General features: G+C 43.0%; 1 protein-coding gene across 1 annotated transcript in view; it reads left to right on the top strand.

Moving 5' to 3' along the window:
- The window catches only part of LRPPRC (leucine rich pentatricopeptide repeat containing), an 848,306-nt gene extending 827,154 nt beyond the window's left edge, over positions 1-21,152 (top strand). The window contains exons 35-38 of the mRNA XM_078649683.1: positions 17,695-17,769; positions 18,649-18,733; positions 19,526-19,668; positions 20,760-21,152. Of these exons, the coding sequence (XP_078505809.1) occupies positions 17,695-17,769; positions 18,649-18,733; positions 19,526-19,668; positions 20,760-20,831 (375 nt within the window). The 3' untranslated portion in view covers positions 20,832-21,152. The remainder of the gene's footprint in view (positions 1-17,694; positions 17,770-18,648; positions 18,734-19,525; positions 19,669-20,759) is intronic.
- The last annotated feature ends 2,144 nt before the right edge of the window (positions 21,153-23,296 follow it).

The raw sequence follows: 23,296 nt of genomic DNA on the forward strand, positions 1-23,296 counted from the left end.
CACCCGGTCACATGATCGGATGGACCAATAGGCAAGCTCATAAAGGGTAGACTTCCGATGAAGTGTAAACCGAACAGTGGTTGGTCCTACACGGTCATGTGAGCGGAACATTCAATGTATCTTTCGTGCCCATTGGTTGTTAGGATATTTGAGAGTGGGATTCATGGTTGCCTACAGTATATATTTGGATATTTAGAGTTCTAGTAAGTGTAATGTGCCAATTTTAAACCGATCGTTCAGCTCCAAAGTCAGGAGAGAAACAAGAGAAAAACACGAAGACAAATGTAGAAGGCATTTGTTCATTTGTTAAGATCGCTTCTACAATCAGAAAACTAGGCATATAAACAAAGTGTTTACCATAAATTTCATATTTCATTATGCCGTATTCATAGAAATAGCCACACGGCAAAACTGGTCACTTGTGACTTAGTAATTCATCAGAGCAAAAATGTATAAAAGACTACCATCTATGTAATCACGGCAATCTACATAGTACTGGCCATCTAGCAGTCTCTTAATTTCATTGCAGTGATGTAGTTGGCATCATTAGAGCACGGACCAAGGTATGTCATCATTAAGTCCGACTTTATTGGTGCCCAACTTAAAAACCCATTTCTGTTCTTTACGCATCAGAAAGTTGGTGTAATCTGTGACATGGGGTGAGATATAGGGTTGTTCGAGCACAGTCCACACAAATGCAGTAGGCTCATGCTGTTTCTCCAAAAAATGATTTGTGAGTTTGGTGGCCTGTCTCTTGCACCGAATCGTGCTTTTATGCTCGGAAATTCGGATTTTTATCTTCCGAGTGGTCATCCTAACGTACTTTAAACCACAGGAGCAAGTTATAAGATAGATTAATCTATCACTGTTGCAGTTGGTAAACTTTACTTGTTTCCATGGTCTATTTGTACCAATGTCAATTTCAAGCGATTTGGTAGTTTGGGGGCAGGCTTGGCACGATCCACATGGATGATGCCCTACTACAGGTGGAAGATTCCAAATCGTGCCAAGAGCCCATGATGTTTTGGTGTGGGGTCTGGTGTGCACAATACGGTCTTTTAAATTTGGACCCCTCTTAAAAGAGAACAATGGTGTTTCTATAGTTTCTCGTCCAGAATTGAGAATAGACCAATGCTTTCTTATTATTTTTTGAATGTCATTAGACAAGGTCCCAAAAGTGGTAACACACGTTAGTCTGTTTGATGTTGTTTTCGGTACCGAAGGTTCCAGAAGGGCCAATCTGTTATTGTTTTTAGGTCGCTTCATCGATTTGCGTACCAGTTTGGGTGGATACTTCCTACACACAAGCTGTTGTTGTAGGATTTTCGAGTGTGTTGTGTAACCCTCTTTAGTTGAGCAATTTCTCTCTACTCTTAAAAATTGTCCATAGGGCAAGTTCTCTTTGAGAGATTTAGGATGGTGGCTGTCAAAATAGAGTAGAGAATTTCTCGCCATTGGTTTCTTGTAGAGCTCAGATTGTAGGCCCTCCGGCGTGGTAAAAATTCTTAAATCCAGAAAGGAAATGTCAGTTCTACTGGCTTCTACAGTAAAACGAAGGAAATTATTCCTGCTGTTCAACCAGTTCTGAAAAGCCACAAGATCTTCATGTGTCCCTCGCCATATCACTAGTATATCGTCGATATACCTCTTCCACATTTTTATGGCGGTGATGTAAGGGTTGGTGTTGATGAGGACATGCTCTTGTTCAAAATGATGTACGTACAGGTTTGCCAAGCTGGGGGCAAAAATGCTCCCCATGCTGTTACCTGACGTTTGCAGATATACTGTGTCCTCAAACTTAAAACAAATCTTCTTCATGGCTAAGGTGGCACAGTCCATGATAAAACTGACAGGTGTGATACTATTTAAGTCACGAGCCATCAAGAGAGAGGAAATCACTTCCAAAGTTTCATCTTGAGGTATAGACGTATACAGTGACTCTACGTCAAATGAGACAAGATGGTCAGTTTCTACATCAAATTCAATGTCGGGAAGGAGACGTAAAACGTCTGTGGTGTCTTTGAGATATGTGGGCATTTCTAGCACCATCGGGCGCAGAAAATGGTCAACGAAGGTGGAGAGCGGTTCCACTATGGACCCGATGCCTGAGATTATCGGCCGGCCTGGTGGAGTCCTTTGTTCTTTATGCACCTTCGGGAGACAGTAGAAGTAGGGCATAACTGGATGCTCTGTACACAAAGACACAGCCTCTTGTCGGGTAACCCAGCCTTCTGATAAGGCTTCTTCAACCATTTCATGTATTGTCTTTTGCATGTCTGCCGTAGGATCTTGTTCCAACGGGCAGTAAGCTTGTCTGTTATTCAATTGTCGCAAGCATTCGGTATGATAATCACTCGTGTTCATTAAAACTATCGCACCACCCTTGTCTGCCGGTTTGATAGTGAGTCCGGTATTGGCAGTCAAGGATTTCAAAGCATTCTGTTCAGCTTTTGAAAAGTTGCAAAAGGTTTCTTTGTCTGTCGAAAATAAGGTCTCAATGTCCTTCTCTATGGCCTGCTCAAACGCAAGTACTTGTACAGGAACCATATGGGATCCAGGATTGAATGTGGACTTTTTCTTAAGACCTGTATTCATATCTTCCAGGTCTTGTTCTCTTTGATTGGATTTAGAGAAGAAAAGGTGTAGGCGAACTTTCCGAAAAAACTTTGCCATTTCTATGTTGGTTTCGAAGTGATCATTTTTCACCGTAGGCACAAAACCTAGACCTCTATTTAGAACTCGTTCTTCCATAGGAGTAACGCTGTATGAACTCAAATTGATGACGAGCCCGCTTCCATGTTCTCTTGTGCCGGTCCCGTCGTCTTGTTCTTCGTTGTCGAGCTCCTCAGATTCCTCGTTGAGGTGGACGGAGGGCTGAAATGGACCTGCGGTTGTGTGCCTCTCCTCCGCCCTCGGATTCTGCCCCGGCCAAACCCTAAAAAAGGCGGCTGACCACCAAAATTGCCTGCAAATTGCGGTGATGGAAAAGGGCCCATTTGTTGTGGAAAGGGTCCCATCTGCTGGGGAAACATAGGATTTCCAAAATGCCAAGGGGCTGGTTGCCACCATGACTGTTTTTGAATTTGATTCCCTCTCCAGTTTCTTTGGTATCTCTTGCCTCGGCCTCTTTGTTGGAATTTACCTTGATTTGAAGAGTCTGAGTCACTAGAGTTGTCTTCAGAAGTTGAAGACCCATAAGATGACCCGATTCTCCGGCCCTTGCTATTCAATTCTGGGGGTACATACGAATCGCTTGTATAAGGGTACACCTTCTCAAAGCTAAATTTCTCAAGATCCTTCTTGAATTTCTCCATCTTTGTGAACAGGGTGAAGTCTTTAAAATCTTGATTGTTCTTATTCGATTCATCTTGACCCTGTTTAAAGAGCTTACTCGTAAGAGTTGCCTTTATTTGAGATTCGAGGACCTGTATTTCTATAAGAATTGTGTCCGCTATTCGTTGTGATGTTTGTATAATTAAAACTAACCAGTCTCTGGTGCATCTCCACGCTATGAGGGACCAGTTTTTTAAGAACTCTTAGTCGTTAAGAAATAGTCTTGGGGCGTTAGTCACAATTAAACCAGAGGGAGCACAATTTTTCCTCAAGTATTGTGCCATAATAGCTCCATGCAAAATGGTACGAGTTTGTGATTTCTTTGAGGCAAGAATCTTGCCCCAGTCATCTGTGGTGTTACTAATGAATGTAGGTATAGAGTCCAAAAGATTTGGATGATCATTGAGGACCCGCTGTACATCGTCTTCATCAAAAGCCAACCCATGGTTCTCTGCCATGATAGAAAATTCCCAGTAGTACCTCAAAGTGCCCTGAAACAACCGTAAAGAGTGTTACAATCCTACCTTTTGTGTGATTGAACAAATTAGATTTGTTGTGATGAAAAAGAGTCCCGCAGCTCTGCAGCTGCTCTTGAACAGAAAAAACACTAAAGTAAAGGGGGGCCTAAGGGAGTTTAGAGACCTTGCAGAGACACATTCCCTAAATAACGTATAAAACACAAAAAGTGTCTATGGGTCTAAATAGAAGGTCTAAATGTGGTACATTAAACTAAGGAAGTCAGTGTTAACCCATACATGAAAATAAGAAAAGCATAGATAGGTACCCTGTGATTCCTAACAAGATACCCATCAGTCACCACTCGGAACCGCCCTTCATCATTTGGGATTCCTGTTAACCATATAAACGGTACACCACTGGTTTTAGATAGAAGGTAAGATGTAATCACCTCTTGTAAACCTAGTGATGACCAGTATGGTTTGGAGTGTCACAGGCCACTCATCAGTGGAAACAAGGGAGAGTGACTGATTTGCAGTGCAAGTGAAGAAAAGTGCTCGGTGAAAATAAAATTGGGTGAGAGAGCAGGAAAATATTTATTCTGTTTAATGCTCGCTCCACCAATGTTAAAAAAGCAGCAGTGGTAAAATAAACAAATAATTACCAAGGTGTAATGGTGGTCAACATGTTTCAGCAAAACTGAGGACTAAGGAGTCCATTGCTTTCATCAGGACCTGAATATTAAATAGTGCTACTGCAAAGATATAATGTGAAGTGTATAAAAGAGGTGACTACATATAATACAATCTGCAACATGAAAAAAGATCACCTGGGTCCCTAGGTGTCGTCTTTGCTTGCAGTTGTTGTATGTCACTGGTAGGAGAAAACACACAGACAAACAACAGTAAAATGACCACATTGACACATATAAAGTTGACGTGTACTGAGTCCACATTTAACTACAAATCATTTTGGTACAGTGACCCATTGGTCACATTATTCATTGACATGAAGACACCAAGCTGTAATATTAACATGAGGTGTTTTTATACTTCGTCTTACCCTTGTAGTCGAAGTAGAGGGCTCCACCCCGCCTGGCAACGGCTCAGGACACGAGGGAAGCACCGCTCTATTGGAAGGAAAGCAAAAACAGAAGTATGTTGTCGCCTCCTAAAACAGTTAAAACAAGTACACACTAAAAGTACCCTGGAAATGGTAGGAAAATATTTCCTTTGAATTATCATAAATTGGAGCTCTCATCATTATGAAAAATGACAGGCATTGTAGAAGCGATCTTAACAAATGAACAAATGCCTTCTACATTTGTCTTCGTGTTTTTCTCTTGTTTCTCTCTTGACTTTGGAGCTGAACGATCGGTTTAAAATTGGCACATTACACTTACTAGAACTCTAAATATGCAAATATATACTGTTTCTAGGCAACCATGAATCTCACTCTCAAATATCCTAACAACCAATGGGCACAAAAGATACATTGAATGTTCCGCTCACATGACCGTGTAGGACCAACCACTGTTCGGTTTACACTTCATCAGAAGTCTACCCTTTATGAGCTTGCCTATTGGTCCATCCGATCATGTGACCGGGTGTGGACCAATCGGCATTGGGCTCTTAACCGAAGCCCCCATACCACTCAGGCACCTCCCCAACCGGCTTGGAAGGTGGTGACGAAGTACCGACGGAGAGGTGAGGTGACTCATACTATGGTCTTAATTTATCGTTAAACTACTTTTTGGGTTAACTGTTTTAGGAGGCGACAACATACTTCTGTTTTTGCTTTCCTTCCAATAGAGCGGTGCTTCCCTCGTGTCCTGAGCCGTTGCCAGGCGGGGTGGAGCCCTCTACTTCGACTACAAGGGTAAGACGAAGTATAAAAACACCTCATGTTAATATTACAGCTTGGTGTCTTCATGTCAATGAATAATGTGACCAATGGGTCACTGTACCAAAATGATTTGTAGTTAAATGTGGACTCAGTACACGTCAACTTTATATGTGTCAATGTGGTCATTTTACTGTTGTTTGTCTGTGTGTTTTCTCCTACCAGTGACATACAACAACTGCAAGCAAAGACGACACCTAGGGACCCAGGTGATCTTTTTTCATGTTGCAGATTGTACTATATGTAGTCACCTCTTTTATACACTTCACATTATATCTTTGCAGTAGCACTATTTAATATCCAGGTCCCGATGAAAGCAATGGACTCCTTAGTCCTCAGTTTTGCTGAAACATGTTGACCACCATTACACCTTGGTAATTATTTGTTTAATTTACCAATGCTGCTTTTTTAACATTGGTGGAGCGAGCATTAAACAGAATAAATATTTTCCTGCTCTCTCACCCAATTTTATTTTCACCGAGCACTTTTCTTCACTTGCACTGCAAATCAGTCACTCTCCCTTCTGATGAGTGGCCTGTGACACTCCAAACCATACTGGTCATCACTAGGTTTACAAGAGGTGATTACATCTTACCTTCTATCTAAAACCAGTGGTGTACCGTTTATATGGTTAACAGGAATCCCAAATGATCACGGGTGGTTCCGAGTGGTGACTGATGGGTATCTTGTTAGGAATCACAGGGTACCTATCTATGCTTTTCTTATTTTCATGTATGGGTTAACACTGACTTCCTTAGTTTAATGTACCACATTTAGACCTTCTATTTAGACCCATAGACACTTTTTTGTGTTTTATACACTAGAAGCGTACCAAACGGCACCACCTTCTGTGACCCTGCGCGTCGTACCGGCTTGTTGTTATCAGCCCAGTACGACTCGCACAACGCCTGCCAAGTGCCTCGAACTACGCTGAATACACTAGAAGCAAACTAAACTGCACCGCCCCTTGCCCCCAAGGCCGCGCCACACAAAGGAGAGCCGCGCTGTACGCTGTGTACAGGCCGCCTCCGTGCCGCATTGCCGCCTCGGGGGGGAGATCGGACAACTGCCCAGGACGCCTACGCCCGGACTCCCCCAGCGACCCGAACGTCCGGAGCGCCTCAGCTACCACAGGGGCGGCATGCTCCTGGCGAGGGAAACCCGGGCACACACAAGTTTTTACTTAGTGCCAGGAGGACGTCCGTATCCCTAATACTGTACACTTCGTTATAGGCACCCGAGCCGTCATCTACTGACTGCCCTTGGAGTGTGGCGACCCCTCGAAATCCTATTGGGACCCCCTGAAATCATACGGTATCTGTTGCGCAGGCGTGAACTCCGCGTGCAGGCGAAGGGCAAGTTAACACTGCCGTGAAATCCAGCCTGTGGGCCACAGGTAGAAACTCACGAAATATGCAGCTCGGCAGAGGCCGCTGATCTCGTGTGCGCAGTGACGCCGGTTTTGTTTCAGACCAAAACACACAGAAAGCAGAGCTCCCGAAAGTGAAAGCGAAACTAAGAAATCGAGCTCCCAGGAGTAGGTTCTATGCCTAGATAAACGTTTCTCAACAGTAAGTGACGTTGCATGCACCTGTGTTTTACATTCCTTATATTCTAATTGGACATGAGTGATGTGTCCAGGGTGTACAGCTAGTGACCACCACTGTGTGCCCAAACGCTGCTGTGACTTGGTTTGCGGAAAGCGGCCTTGGCCGCGCTTTCCCCAAAATGTCCACTACCTTTCCCGCTCCATTCGAGGAATTCAGTGAGACAGAGCCGCTGCACACCCCTGCTTTCACACACTTAATTTTAAGGCTAGTTCACGCCTGTATGGCTTATGCTCCCCTGGAGCGCACGTCAGAGTGAAAGCACCGGAGCTCTGTGTTGTGTGTGATCTGCGTCCCTCGCACTAAAAGCTATGGGCTTGAAACGTTGCACCCCACGTGTGATGTTTGGTGCCCGCTGGAGACGGGATCAGCAGCGGCATCATCAGCAGGTGGGGGAAGTGCCTGGCTCACTCTGCCCTCGAGCTTTACTGCAGATGGCAGCCATGACCGCATGTGACACTGCTCCCCACACTAGGAACAATTGGTCTTCCAGCAGTTACAATAACAGTTACTCGCCAGATGAGCGTTGTATTAAAAATACTCAGCGCTTCAGGCTCGTGAGAAGCGTCAAAGTTGACGTGCCGGCTATCCCTGGCACATGCCCTGTCCACAGGCGAACTGGGTTGGCCTGGAAGTGACAGAAAACACAACCATGACTTGAACCGCATCTCAGGGCTTTGCTGCACAGCCTGCCTTTCCCTTTGCGTGCCCCTGGCGCCCTTTGTGTTACGGGGATGCGAGCAGAGCTCCCCACAGATGGCCTCGGCAGAAATACAAATTTTCCTCGATTACTCAGTGGGTCAACAATTTGGTGTCACTAATGCACGGAACCATTCCAGCCTCAAAGTATGGAAAAATAACCGAGTTGAGTGATTGCCTCCTGCTGAAGTATTTTTACAAACGAGTTTTAACTTGACTAAGAGCGAGTGATTTTTGCACTCTGTTCATGCTTTTCATTAGGGCTGCCGTTACATCAGACCTTTTGATTTTACTAAAATTCTATGTATAATAGACCTACGTAGGCTTTTAGCCAGCATTTTCATCCATTGTTTTATTGAAGTTAACATTTTTCTTCCGCCCACTACACCATACAGTATCAGTCACTGTGTCTGCCCACATAAGCCATTGGCTAACTTCACTGTGAGAGCATTGTGCTCTTACACCAGGGGCACGTGCGCACAAGAATGATTCTTTCAGTGGTTCGGGACTACTAAGCCTTTGTAAGCTTTTAGAGATCCAAAAATGTTCGTTTTCCCTAACAAAAAGGCCATGATAAAACAAGCTTTGATTAAACGAAAAATTGATTTAGCAACGCTGCCAATACTAGTGTCAGAGCCGGCCTTTAGTAAGATTGCGCCCAGGACGTGAGAGGAGAGAAATGTGGCGCACTTGTGTGGAGAATTAAATGAGTAAGCAAGGGTCCCTTTTGTGTTTGCAGGTCATTACCCTGAGGAGCAGGGACTGGCCCCTGAACACAAACATCCCCGCACCTCACCCAGCTCGCTTAAATCACCTGAAAGCTCGGGTGTATCACGCAGATGATGGTTTTGTTGACGTGTCAACAGGGTTCAGAGGGTGAAGGGAGGGCAAGGACGGGAGCTAAAGGGGGTGTTAAAATCATTGCCCTAATAACGAAGGATAAAACCACTTTAAACTGACAAACTAACAGGCAGGGACATGGGTGAAACGAGATGAGAAGGGCGCTGTTTGCATCACCGCTTCTGCACCCCTCGAAAGACTGGCGCCCTGGGCTTAGGCCTGGCTCGCTCTTGCTAAAGGCCGGCCCTAGTCTAGTTTTCCCCTGTGGTAGTTAATAGCCCTCGGTCTGCCAGCCGGCGTGCCCTTCTCTGTCCTCCCACTGCTGAGGGCTTTCCCCTTGCTGCTGTTTCCCCGTCGGTTCTTGTTTTTTTTGCCTCTGTTCCCTGCTTGTCATAGTTTTTTTTTTTGCCTCTGTTCCCTGCTTGTCATGGAGGTTTTTTTGCCTCTGTTCCCTGCTTGTCATTGTTTTTATTTTTTGCCTCTGTTCCCTGCTTGTCATCGTTTTTTTTTTGCCTCTGTTCCCTGCTTGTCATGGAGGTTTTTTTGCCTCTGTTCCCTGCTTGTCTTTGTTTTTATTTTTTGCCTCAGTTCCCTGCTTGTCATCGGGTTTTTTTTTTTTGCATCGTTTGTTTTTTGCCTCTGTTCCCTGCTTGTCATCGGTTTTTTTTTTGCCTCTGTTCCCTGCTTGTCATCGTTTTTTTTACCTGTGTGTGTTGGGCTCTCTGTGTCTGTGGCTCTCTGTGTGTTGTGCTCTGTGTGTGTGGCTCTGTCTGTGTGTGTGGCTCTGTCTGTGTGTGTGGCTCTGTCTGTGTGTGTGGCTCTGTCTGTGTGTGTGGCTCTGTCTGAGTGTGTGGCTCTGTCTGTGTGTGTGCGTGGCTCTGTCTGTGTGTGTGTGTGTGTGGCTCTGTTAGTAGCTCTGTGTGTGTGTGTGGCTCTGTGTGTGTGGCTCTGTTTGTGTGTGTGTGGCTCTGTGTCCGCTAATACTCTCTACTACTCTCTAATGCTCACCTATTGCCATTATAAATGACAATACCATGTATTTATGTTTTTAAAAAAACAAAAAATGAAAAAAAGCCATTTGCAATGCCAATAGCTCTAACTTTAACAAAGCCGAGACCATTGCATTGTAAATGCTTGTTTACTTTTTTCAGTCCCTGTATATAAGTGCACGCACTGTAAGAATGTCAGATGAGATGGTCTGTCCCAGTATTTACACAAATAACAATACAAATAGCATCATTTTATTTCTTTAATAGCGCTATTCACCCTAATGCAGAGTCTTTTAGTGAGATCACTTGCTGTGATGCCATGTGGGATGCCACGCGTCAAGACATCATGTGCTGTGTTGGCACGCGTCATGGTGTCACTTGCAAACTGCCAAACTTGGTCAGTACCCCCACTTCTTTTTATAGGACGTGTGCCCTGTTACCCAGACACCGGTCCCAGGATGCTTATTTCCGGTTCAGGGAAGACCTGGCTTGGTAGTTCGGACTGGATTGCTCTACAGGGTCAAGACTGATTTGCATCTAGCTGGTTCTAAACTGAGGTGACGAAGTGAGCTAAAGAAGGTTGATGGATTCATCCCAGATCTGTGACTGGGGGCGAGTGTCTGAAGAGTTTCAGCACTCCGTCCATCATCTCCCTGTGTCTGCTTATCACCCCCAGCAGAGGCGTGCCTGGCAGATAAACCCAGAGGGGTTCTTCGTCCAGTGTACGCCAGGATATAGCGCACTGTATCAAAGAGATTTCTCAGTGCGTCACCAGGGGTTCCCTATAAGAAATCATTTTCCACTCACTGATATTTTCAATGGGCCTGCGTTATAAGGGACTCCCGGAAGCATACGTCTTCGATGGCGTGTCCATGAGCCAAATTTGAAACAGACACCACTAGGTAGGGGCTGATCCTCTGTTCACCACTGACTCGTGTGATCCTTTTCACTGCGATATCTCCTCTCTGGACAGACACGGGATCCACAGCAGTGCCGCACGGTGGCCTCTTGAATAATGCAAAGCCTTCATTCAGGGGGGAGCGGAGCTGCTGCACGACCTCATTACACCACATTTTATGAGCACTCCTTTGAAACGTTACCCTAAAGCATACACCTATAAAAAAGAAACGGAATTAAAAACTACGTCAGTACAGAGTTCCTTCAATCCGGCTTTGACATATTTATTGATCGTTGAACAGTAAGCATGCGGGAATGGAATGTTCTCCAATAACTCGATAATGGATGTAACTGACTCCTGAATATGCCAAAAATATAATTAAGGCATATTGAAGAGCATTATAAAATAAAGTATTTCCACGACCAGATTGATGACCTACGCGGACCAGCTACATTATATGTTTGAGTGAAATATACTGCTTTTCCCGTAATTTCTGTTTACTTGTACCCTATTAACCGTATTACTCAGATAAAGAGCTATGTGACATGCCTCAGCTCTAAGTCAGCAATCGTTGACGATAACACTTTTTAATATAGCGCTTGCTCTTTGAGTTTCTGCTGTTTCGCAGCACTGTACACAGAAGGGGTGGGCATTATCGAGTTAAACAATAGTTAGTTAACCTAACGAGGATGAAGGTTTATGTTGGCTATCTCGGGATTAGCAATTGTGAGCGAGAAGCCACAACATGCGTCCGAAAGAAAGTGGTTAATTTCCTTTGTTACCCCTCATTTATTCCCCTACCCGATGGCGCTGATTCCAGAGAACAGTCAGCGTCCACTGTGATCCTCTGCAGATAATGCCGCCCGTGGCTGCCAAAAAGGTGTCAGTGGCACTAACTGGGTGGGTGGTGTGGCGCCAGTTGCTGAAATACAGCAACACGAGGTAGGCACCACCCCTGGATTCATTTGGCTCGCTCTACACTCAGTGGTACGAGCAGGATGGCCATATGAAATGGTTATTGGTACCACCTCTCGGGCAGCCGCAGCGGGTCTCAGTTGAAAAGAAATTAATGCAGTCAGCTGAGCTCGGACCACTGCAGAAGACGGCGTCCATGGTGAGACGAGGCTGCTAATGTTTAAAGACACCTTTTCAACACAGACTGCGAGCGCTGTGTGGGGCTGGAAAATGTGCCTGCTCACCCGCGAGTTTTTGAAGCGGCTTAAAGCCCGAGGCGGTTCCTTTACAGCCCGCCCCTGGAGCCCTGTACTTAACAGAAGAGTCTGAGCCTTCTTTCCTCAACATGATGCCCGTTGAGCTTTATGAAACTGGAAACACGGAGGCCGTGACACAGGCGCTGTGCTAATATGTGCTTTACGTTTTGCTGCTCTTCTTGTGAAATACAGTGCTTGACTTACAGAAATCGTTACTGCTACACACGAACAAAGGAGCGATCTGTCACACGAGGAGGACATCAGTGTTTACTTTTCTATCTCGTCACCAGTACATGGGAGAGAAAGAGGATATGCGCACGGAAAGAGTGTGATTGGAGGTACGGCCTGCATATCGTTATCATCCCGCGGATGAAAACAGTAGTTAGGCGCTGCTGCTTACGGACTAAACGGAAGTCAGTATTGCATCAACAGCCAATAAAAAACATCTAACAAATACAATGACAAACTTTAACAAATGGCAAGTGGCAACAGAAATAACATGTAGTTGCACCTAACATACTAATTACTTGAGGCCTAATAAGGCAGCGCATGCGCTGCCTTATACGAGACCTAATAATCAACTTACCCTACACAAAACACGAAACAAGTTTATTCAAATGTTCGGTCTTTTAAAACCATTACACCGTATAATTTCATTTACATTACTTAAAGCATCCTATAAAAAGTATTAGTAAAAAGAATACAAATCTTTGTTCATGGTTCTACACTTAATAAAACCAAGAACCGATTATATTGTCCATGAAGTGCTGCAACCCTAACATCATCCTCCTCTTAAAGACCATCGTCATATTAAAACTGTGTATTAGATTGTTTGATTTTCTTCTGAAACTAATTCCTTTAGATACAAATTTATGAATGTAACCCCCGCAGACCAGAGGAATCGATGACCCACCCAACCAGGTCGTTATAGCTTCTCTGCATGTTTGTATGTTCTTATTAATGAATATTTCTTTCAAAAGTATCTTTCTTTTGATAACTTCGGACATGCACAGAGAATATGTGATAGGGATCCATGTTTGTAATTGCGTAATCTGCAGTCTTGATTTTGGTGCTGGTCTATCCAGGAGGGCATCACATCTTTTGTTTCCCACATACCAAAGCGTAAATTCATGATTTGAGTGTTTAAATTGTTGAAAATGTGCAGATAAATAAACCTTAGGCTCCTGGTGCCATATGAATTAATCACCGTCCAGGCATGACGTCTTTGTAATAAGTTGTTTTCATGTGTCATGTTATACCGGAGTTTTGTTGACAGATTAATGATTTTTTAGGGGCCTGTTTCCCCATGCATGAGTTCCAAATTTCTTGAGCGCAAAGACACTCACAAACCTGTGCTAAGTAACAGCCCCGGGAACCTTGTATTTTGTTCTCTCTTTGAGCTTCTATTTCTTTCCAGCACAGATTCTCAATAGAGTTGGTTGTGGCTGCTCTAAGCCTTCCACATAGTTTAATAAAAGCACTTTCACTCCTGAATATTAAATTGGTCAAACGAAACTCTAGTTGGACTTGAGCCGGTGATGCTGCTTGCTGAATGAGGAAGACGTTTTTATAAACCTTTGTTTGGATGATGTTAGGAATTGAGATTTTGTGACCCCTCATAATTTCGCTACCATAAGTGACAGAAGGCATTAACTGTGCCAACATAATGGATAATAGGTGGCTGTAAGATGGACAGCTTAATTTCCTTTTTAATAAATTGAAGCTGTTTATGAGATTTTAGGCTTTAGTCCTCATTGCTAGAAGCTGATGCTTATAACTCAGTTTTCTCTCGATTTTAAACCCAGATATTTGTATGAGGCAACAACTATGACTTTTTTTTTTGTCCAAAAACCACACGTTTTTTGTATTTGGCATCCACTAACCGCACTACCTTTGTTTTAGATAAATTTAATTCTAACCTATGCGGATCCATATACTTTGCTAGTGTACTCATGCTGTGTTGAAGCCCAAATGGGGTTTGGCTGAGAAGCACTGTCTCTTCAGCATACTGCAGGTACCTGATTTCCTCTTTGGCTAGCATTGGTGGATGGCAATTAGCTTCATGAGTGCTTCTTCAAGATCGGATAGATACAAATTAAAGAGGGTTGGGGCTAACACACACCCCTGTTTTAATCCATTGTGGGTGCCTATTTTCTTAGTTACACAACTGCCATCACCTATTTTCACCTGAGGCCCAGTATCCGTGTACAGGTCTTTGATGGCGTTCAGTAAGTTGTTTATAATGCCCCACATTGCCAGTTTACTCCATAAGTGTTTTCGGGGCAGGCGATCGAAAGCTGACTTTAGGTCCACAAAGCATGCAAACATCCACTTGTTCTGTTGGTTGGCATTTTCGGTTAGTAGCGTTAGGGCTGAAAGATTAGTTAGTGTGCCTGCCCCTACCCTGAACCCAGATTGTGACTGAGGTGTCAGTTTTGTGTCATCTGACCATTTTTTTAGATGTTTTAGCAGACAGGTAGCGTATAGCTTAGCTTCAACATCTATTAATGCAAGAAGTCTGTAGTTGCTGAGCAGTGACGGATTTCCACCTTTAAAGATTGGTTGAAAAATGCTTTCCCTCCATGATTTTGGGATTCTATTTGTCAGAAACAGTTCCTTAAAAAGCAGTGTGAAATAATCTGCCTGGGTACGCAGGCTCTCCATTAAAGACAGCATTTGGTATACCATTAGGGCCTGCTGCACCTTCTGTTTCTAACTTCTTTATAATTTTTGTTAATTGGTCTGTATCTGTAAGTTCAAGGATATTTTTGCTTTGCAGTTTATTCATTGTTTTTTTTCTTGAGGCTATCTGCGTGGCTGTTGACAAGCCCCTTCTCTTTTCAGTTACAAAATCACAACTGTCTGTTTTTAGTTACCCTACACAAAAGTCCACTGCTCACATCAGGAACCAGGACAGATTGTCACTTCTTTTCTAGACATGTTCTCGATAAAATTACAATCAAAACATTGAAGCAAGCTACTCATGATTGAGAATAAATCTTGCACCCTTTAGTACCTGCTGCCTACTTCCACCTGATGTCCAGAACTGTTCCGTGCATTGGTTGTGCAGTAGAGATGATGTTGTACCTGGAATAGGTACATCATTGTAGCATGTCACCCTAAAACCTGCTGTACCTACTGTTTTAGTTCCTCCTTAGTGTCAAAATGAATTTCTATATTATGCCAAGCCATACCTGGTTGAGTGAAGTTGTTTGTTTTTATAACCAAATTAAAGAAACCCTTGAAGACTATGTGGAAATATTTGCAACTTTTGGAGATTCAAAATTATACCAAGGTCAGTGACACCCTCCAAATCAGGTAATGTTGAGTGACATTGTACCCCACACTCCCAAAATAAAATCCCCTACCAGGCACCTCACCATTCTATCCACTCTAAAAAAAAAACACTGTACAAGGTGTCCAGTCACATCCTTGTCCTCCCTTCTCCCAGGAAATTACTTTCAATATTTTGCCATTCTTTTCCTCCCATAATCTCCAGTGCATCTGCTATCATGCAACCTCTCACCACCTAAAGCACATAATTCTGATGTCCTGCCACCACCTTCTTCTTTGTCCTCTTTCCCGTAATGTAAACCCCATGCCTCACCCCTTCCCCATAAACTAATCCCCCTTCTCTTTCCAGTCTCCCTCTACCAGAACCCTCAAGTGAACTGTGGCAGAGCACAGTACTTAATAAGAGAGTAGAGTCTGCCGTCCTTTGGGATCAGCTGTTTAACTTGTCTGTATTCGATCCAAGTGGGCCTTGTTAGTGTGAAGTGTGGCTGAAATTGATGGCTGTCCTGTCTGCATTCTTTATTGACCCGGCCACACAGTGCTGGCCTAATAAGAGCCTCATTGGGTCATTGTGCGGCATGGCTTGGAGTGGTGCTTTCCACACTTCTTATGCCCTTGGCGCATCTTCTGGGATCCTCTCTCCACAAGCTGACTGGGGCAGAGTGAGGACTCTCTGTGGTTGCATTTGACGTAGACTGTGTGATTGGTGAGCCCACTATGCTGAGAAATGTTCCCATGTTTGTGGCACTGGTGACAAGATGTTGCCAGCCTTAATTCGCAGCGCTGCTGGCTCCGTCTGCCGGAGGGGGGGGGGGGAGATTAGGGGGGGGGGGGCAGTGACCCCTTGGAGGGGGGTTAGGGGGGGGGGCAGTGACCCCTTCAGGTGTGGTACTGCCGCTTGATTGGAGGCACTTGTTGCCCATAGGAGGCCGCTGCCTGCTCGGACCCTGGAATGGGCGTCAGTAGCCTAGGCAGAGCTATGGACTGAGGGTGGAGTGGCAGTGAATGAGGAGGCACTAACAGCATTTGCCAGTGGATCCGACATGGGATCCAGCTGCGCTGTGACAGCGGTATGGCCTTGGAAATACCACGTCAGGAAAGCCAGAGGAGGAACTAAAATGTCTACTTTTTCAGCCATACTGGAGAAAGAAGGAAGCAGGTACGTTGAAGGAATGAGTGACAAGATTGAAGGACAGAAAGGAATTATATAGATGCTACACACTACCCTGAAAAATCTGGATTTAGTGGAGAAAACATAATTGGCAATTGAATCTCTCTTGGAGCGTCTGAAACGAAAGGTGGCAAGAGGGGAATCCTCCATTTATATTGTGGGCTCGGGGCAAGATTGGCATACTGGAAGATCTCGGTCTGCAGGTTGATTTTTGTGGCCTGGTGTCCTTGGTACCTGTGTTATTCGATGGCAGGTTTCAGACTCTGAGGCAGATGTCGCAGATTTAGAATGTGGGTGTGCGCCCCCCCCGACTCGTACATGCTTTCCACGAACCATATGAAATAAAAACTTTAGACACCATTTTTTTTCTATTCACTCTCCTTTAGATCCTATTTTTTAAAATTTTGCATGGCCGTTGAATTGTTTTTATCAATGTTTGTCATAAGGGCGTGTACGCTTTTTACTGCACCATGAACGTTTATGCTGATGTATGAAAGAGTCCGTGTTTTAGACAAGTTCAGCTCACTCGACATACTGATTGAAATGTAAATATTCCTTCTCCTCAAACGCTTTAATCGAAGAACAATTCTTAAGGCTTCAAAAATGTTCTCTTTGGGGAATGTGTATGAGAATGACAATTGTGATAAGTGGGAACAAAAATATTGTCGCACCACATTTGATTGTGCTATAGTCTTAAAGGTCGACAAGACGCTTGATTTTTGTGGCCTGTCACATAAACTTTTTTCTCTTCAAGTTTAACTTTTGTCTCTCTCTCAAGTACTGGCTGTCTATTGCTTTGAAAGCCTTTTATACAACAGATTGAAATCAGTCCTTTGTATGCATAAGTGTAGGTAATTATACTTTAAAGAGAACTTGCTTTGTACATTTTAATTTTAATAAAGAAACGAGCAGTTATCTCGCTGACACCTTATTAAATGTATAATTAACCTTATGATCCCAAGCACACTTGTGAATGCTTGGCAGTATAATTGGAGAGGAATGGTGTTCCTTTTTTTTCTCTTTCTTTTAAGACTCAAGTCTCGTTTTCGTGGGATGTTAAAGCATCAGCTTATTTTTTTTCTCTCCTTCACACAACCGTACTGCTTGCAGTGCCAAGGGCAGTCTTCCCGACAGCTTGGCTTGGTCTGCCCTCTTGTTTTATTTAATGTTCTGCTATTAGGCCTTAATATGAGGTAATGATACATTACTGTGCCACTGTGAATCTGCTAATTAGAAATGTTTATCATTAATTTACTGTCTGTGCGTGACTTTTTTTTTTCTTCCCCTCCCCTAGAGGTGTAGTGCAGTTGCTGAACAAAAAGCGCTTCTGGTGGCTTACATTGCGCGGACAGCGCAGAATTCAGGAAAGGTACACCACTTTTACACCAAGAATGGCTTTGCTATAACTAATAAATCACTTTGGTACCTTGAAATGTATTAATTAATCCATATGTTTTGGTCCATCGAAGATCAGAGTTAAAGTCAGCATTGCAAATAGTGACGTGTTGTCTGAAAAAAATATTAAAAGGATGTATTTTCACTTATAAAATTATTTTTAAACATTATGGTCATGATGTTATTTCAGAGCTACATCATCACTATCTTTTAAATAAGAGTAGTGTTTTCATATAAGAAAATGCTCCCACCTTTACGTTCATCAGTATTTGGAGAAATATTGGCAGTGTTAGTTGTTTTTTAGATTCTGTTTTCTGTTTCAGTACAGATGGGTTTATATTGAGAACAACAACAGGTTAATATCAAACCATGTCTTCTAACGTTCTTGCTGGGCAAATATTTGAGCAAACCTACCTCTGACCTCCTGCATGCAACAAACAATTTACTATGAAAAATATTTATCAACGTGAAACTTTGAATATTCCTTGTGTTTTTTAATGTAATTCTGGGGTTAGTAATAGTAATGCTGCTGGTAAAATAGTAATTTTTCATTGAATTCAAGGGCTGTTTCCTAAATTAATGCAGTACTCCTTATGTCTACACCTATAAATAATAATGATTACCTTGTTACAAAATGATGTTAATTTAGCACTTTTGTACCTCTGACTAATCTGAATTAACATGCAGTCAGTTAATGCATTAAGTGGAGATAAACGTGACTGTACAGTTAGCCATCTGTTTTTAATTTAATCAGATTAGGTTTTTTTCTTTACTTATTAAGACCACTTGTAAAGGAACCTTCATCCCACTCGTTTCCTCGTGTTAACATGTTCTCTATTTAATTTGTCCCTAGAGTTGGAAAATTACAAGTTTACTCGATTTAATTCCCGACTTTACAGAAAAAGATGTTGCATACACTTACCTCATGAAATGCTTTGGTAAGAAATACAATTGTTTGATTTTATTCATGAGCTTTACACAGTGCAATCAGGCTACACAACTGTACATATTTACCTGTTTCTTGCAATTTCCTCGGATTGACTATAAAAATTTGCATCATCCCTCGGTTGGGTACTTCATATATGACCTTTCTAGTGCTGTTTTAAACCGAGCCACAAATACATTTGGCTAATAGGAAGAGGATTGTTTTTTTCCCTATTTAGTTACTGATTATGAGTGCAATCTTTATGGTCGCGCCTTTCCACCTACTAAAGGAAAATCTTTACTTCAAATAAAAACAAATGTAATGCACTGTGCATCACTGCAGAACAGTATTTAAATGTGATACCGAGATTTTTGAAGCACTGCTAACTAACATAGCGCACGGTGTAACAGTGATGAATAATTGCCATTTAAAAGTGGTAACACATAGACAGCATGGCATTTTAAAAGGCATCTTTTGATTTCTACGTCATGCTTTATGCCGAGTCGCTGTGCATTATTAGCAAATGGCATGTCTGGTTTCCAAGTGTATTTTTGTAGACTTCGTTGTACCGTGTCTAAGAATAAATGTTGATCACGTTTCTAGTTAGCAATTTTGTCAAAGTTTGTTATTGTAAAACAGGTTTTATATGGTATCAAAATAAATTATGAAACTAATTTCAAAGTTAATGAAAGCTAAAGCACTCTTCATGTCTGGGTTTTAAACAAGTCCTGAACATACCTTCCACTTGATGACAATTCCAAATGAGAACATGTATTAATAATGTATTTTCTTTTTTTGTCTCTAGCATCAGAAAAGGATGTTGTTTCTGCCAAAGCCCTATATGAAAAAATGAAAGCAATGAACATTCACACAGATGAGCTTTTCCTGAAGCGCTTTGCAGTTCTGTTGAAAGATGCGGGAGAGCCACTTCCCTTCACCGAGCCCCCTGTGAGTGTTTGCCTTTAAAGAACAAGAGCCTCTGCAGATGTGTGCACGTTTACTTTGAAAAATAGTGTTATAAAGTTTAGTGCTTAATTAAGCGGGATTGGATCTCAGAGGAAAAAGCTCAAAGGTATTGGTATGTGTGGAATATTGAGGTGTGCAAGTACAGCAGCAATCTTGCATTCATTTGACTTAAGGGAGAAGATAACCTTTCTTGGATTATTTTTTTGAAAAAATGAAATGTGTACCAAGCAGTTCCGCAGGTCATACTACAAAAGTGAATTCATAAAATGCCTCCGGGGTACCTACCCAGCATTTCAGCATGATAAAAAGATTGTTGTTGTGCTTCAGTATCAATTAAAATAAATATTTTTACAACACAATTATTTTGATTTGAGTGGAACATATTTAATTGCCTTGGTGTTAAGGGATTTCTTGAGTTATATCTACACATGCACAGCTGCTCAGGTGTTTAGATATTTTTAATATAGATTTTCTCTTGCAAAACTAACAGATAATGTTTTTAAATGGAGGAACTCCTGAGGAAAGGTACAATTGGTAATGATGATGAAAGTGTATGTTCAGCTTTGGTATATTCATAAAGTATAAACCTATTTCGCACTGCAGTACACACTGCATGTGTTTACTTTGTATATGCAAACACATTGGGCAATGTTGTGGTCCTCCACCCTCTGCCTGCTATAGTGATGGCGAATTAACAGTTATGTTGATAATCGTTCAGCTTAGGAACTGGATTTAAGTTAATAGCCTTTTATTTTAATCAGCGGTATTTGGCTATTTTCCTTAACCCAGTCAACTTTTTTCCAATTAATTGCAAGTCTGGCTATGCTGTCAGTTTAATCTCTTGCCCTGATATTGCTTGGTACTGCTTTTGTGCGAGCTTTAAAGGTATGCTATATGGACATCACTCTACAGTAATGCAAATATCCTAGTATGTAAATGAAATCGAGGAGCAGAGCATTTTCTAGACACATTTAATGCACGTGGACCATTGGAGTATTACAGCATAGAATTGTTACTTGTGTACTTATCAGGATACAATGCTGAATCTTGCACGGATCTCTCTCTTTCCACAGGAAAGCTTCAAATTCTACGCAGATAAATTACGACAAGAAAAGCAAGGCCATGTTTCAGAAGACGAACATTAATGTTGTACTGTGTAACATTGGGAGTATTGTATTTGTCTTATTGTTTTTGAACTTTAATAAATATTACTGTGACACTGAAAGTTCTATCAAAAGTATTTAATATTGGTACGGAAATAGCGATCATTTATTTTACATTATTGTAATCACTTTAAACATGCTGATGTTCTCATTCTGAAACCATAAACCATGCATATGAATTAGTTATGTTCATCTGTGGCTGCTGTTTCCAGCACTGCACATTTTCAAACATTCTTTATTTTTTTTACAACAATTTTACTCACGCCCCTTTTTTTTTAAATAAAAAAAAGACTTCGTCATAAACAGTTGTATTACGTATATTATTTAGCAGAATGTTTTACTGTATATGAAGCTGCCATTATGTGCACCTTTTTTAATTAAAGACAAGGGGACCCTATAAGGTAACTAAGGACCATGGGTATTAGTTTTGAAGAAAACATTGGTCCTTACTAGAGAAAAAACAAAACAAGCAATTAATATAGAACGGAATCGATTCTATATGTTTTATCCAGCCGGATAGTGCAATTTAATCAGGATAAATAGATATTGTCAAGGGACAAATGTGATATCCAGTGGGATACAGTCCTGTATCCGAAGAAAACATATAAAAAGAGTGACAAGGTGACAACTTACATGAAAACAAACCAAATACAAAAACAGTCAGGCGAAACAGAGAGGCTTGCTTGTTCTTAATTGTACATGATAGGACAAGCATGATAAATAGCGACAACCGTAACACACATATATAGAATTGTTTGTGTGCACAGTGTTTTTAAGCTCGACGATGTTTCGATCCCATTCATATAATAACTGGGATCATCATCAGGACAGTGATACAGTCAGCCTGAATAATCAATGATGCATAATTTTTTTTTTTTTTTTATGAATCCTGGTAGAGAGGACGCAGTGGTCCTGGCAGCAAAATGAACCGGCTACGACCGGTATCAGTGACGTGGTGTTCCCTTCGAGATTCCTGGTCAAAAGGACGCGGTGGTCTGTGGGGTGGTGGAGAAGCAGACCAGGATGCACGAGTATCTGTTTCAGTGGGTTTATTGACAACAAGATGGTTAAGGTGATAAAGTCTGTAGGTACTAGAATCTTTTAACAAAAGTCTTTGAACAGAGGTAAAGCACTCTTTCCGGTGTAAGGCATTCTGATACTTGTAGTCTGCTTCGGCGCTTTTCTTGTACTCCTAGCGACGCTGGATTCTTGAACACTAGGGTTGCTGGCCGTCGCTCACCGATACCAAAAAGGGAAGAAGAAACAAAAAGAACCCTGTAAGGGGGTGGTTCACAGTCTACAGCCTTTGACGCGGGGAACCAGGGGAAGTGTGGGGAACTGTCACCTCTACCGTCACCAGTGTTTCATGCCTGCGCTGCCTTATTACGCTGAAGACGGCCCCGCCTCGAGGACTCTCACTTTTTCCCCGCCCTTAGAACCCTGTAGTGCGCGGCCCCAGACCGAGGAAATACCCCCCCGTACCTTGTGGAGCCACGTCCCTCCAGGGCCGTTGCTCGAGTTGTCGCGTTGCCAGGTAGGGTCTGGCTGCCCGTCTGTTCCGTTCTCGGGTTCCGCTCTGCTCCGGTTCTTCTCCTCGGGTGACGAGTCTGCTTGCTCCTTGTGAAGGTTTCCAGCTCCGTCCCACGGCAACACCGAATATGTCCGGGCAAGCGTCCTGTCCTCGCGTTTGCCGTCCGTTGGTCCCAGTGAACAACTGCTTCCTTCGGCGGCTTCCCATTTGAAGAGCTCCACCCCACGTGACATGTTCGACTTCTCTGGGAAGCCTGACGCCTTAAAGGGGCAGCACTCCCCGGGTAAGCTCTGAAAATACATGAGGAGACGGGGAAAGATAATGGGGAAAACGTTCCAATGCAGGTGTTCCGGACTGCTCGTCCTGCTCCTCCTCACATGGTCCTTGCTGGATTTCAAAGAGCGGCTTCGGCCTGGAGCGAAGACGTGGTACGCCCTTAAGGGTGAATCCGTGCAGCCGGTGCCGGATGGCAGTGGTCCAGGAGTTCCGATGGGAGAGCCCGGTGGCTTAATGTGAGTCACTTAAGGGCGGGCCGCGTCTTCGCTTCGTTTGCAGCTCAACATGCTACTCTGTGGTGGTCTCCATCCCCGTCAATAAGAAGGTCCAGGGATCCCGGACACCGACATGGTGCCAGAAGTGCGATTTACGATGCAGACTCTGGTGCCGACTGGAGCCATACCCTCCAGGCCAGAGCCCTATTCCTATGGAGGACTAGGAGTGACCAATAGACCCTGAAGAATATCAGCACCTAGATCCCAACATGGACTGGTGTGAGGAATTGGAGTACGCCAGCAGACTGGACACGTCTCCAGATACTGGCATGGTCTCTCCTCCTACAGTAGCTATGTAGTAGGGAGCCTCTTTTCCTTTGTCGGTGAGGAGGGCTTCCAAGGACCTAGATCTTAGCCTGCTCACA

Source organism: Lissotriton helveticus, chromosome 6 (genome assembly GCF_964261635.1).
Source record: "Lissotriton helveticus chromosome 6, aLisHel1.1, whole genome shotgun sequence".
NCBI lineage: Eukaryota > Metazoa > Chordata > Amphibia > Caudata > Salamandridae > Lissotriton > Lissotriton helveticus.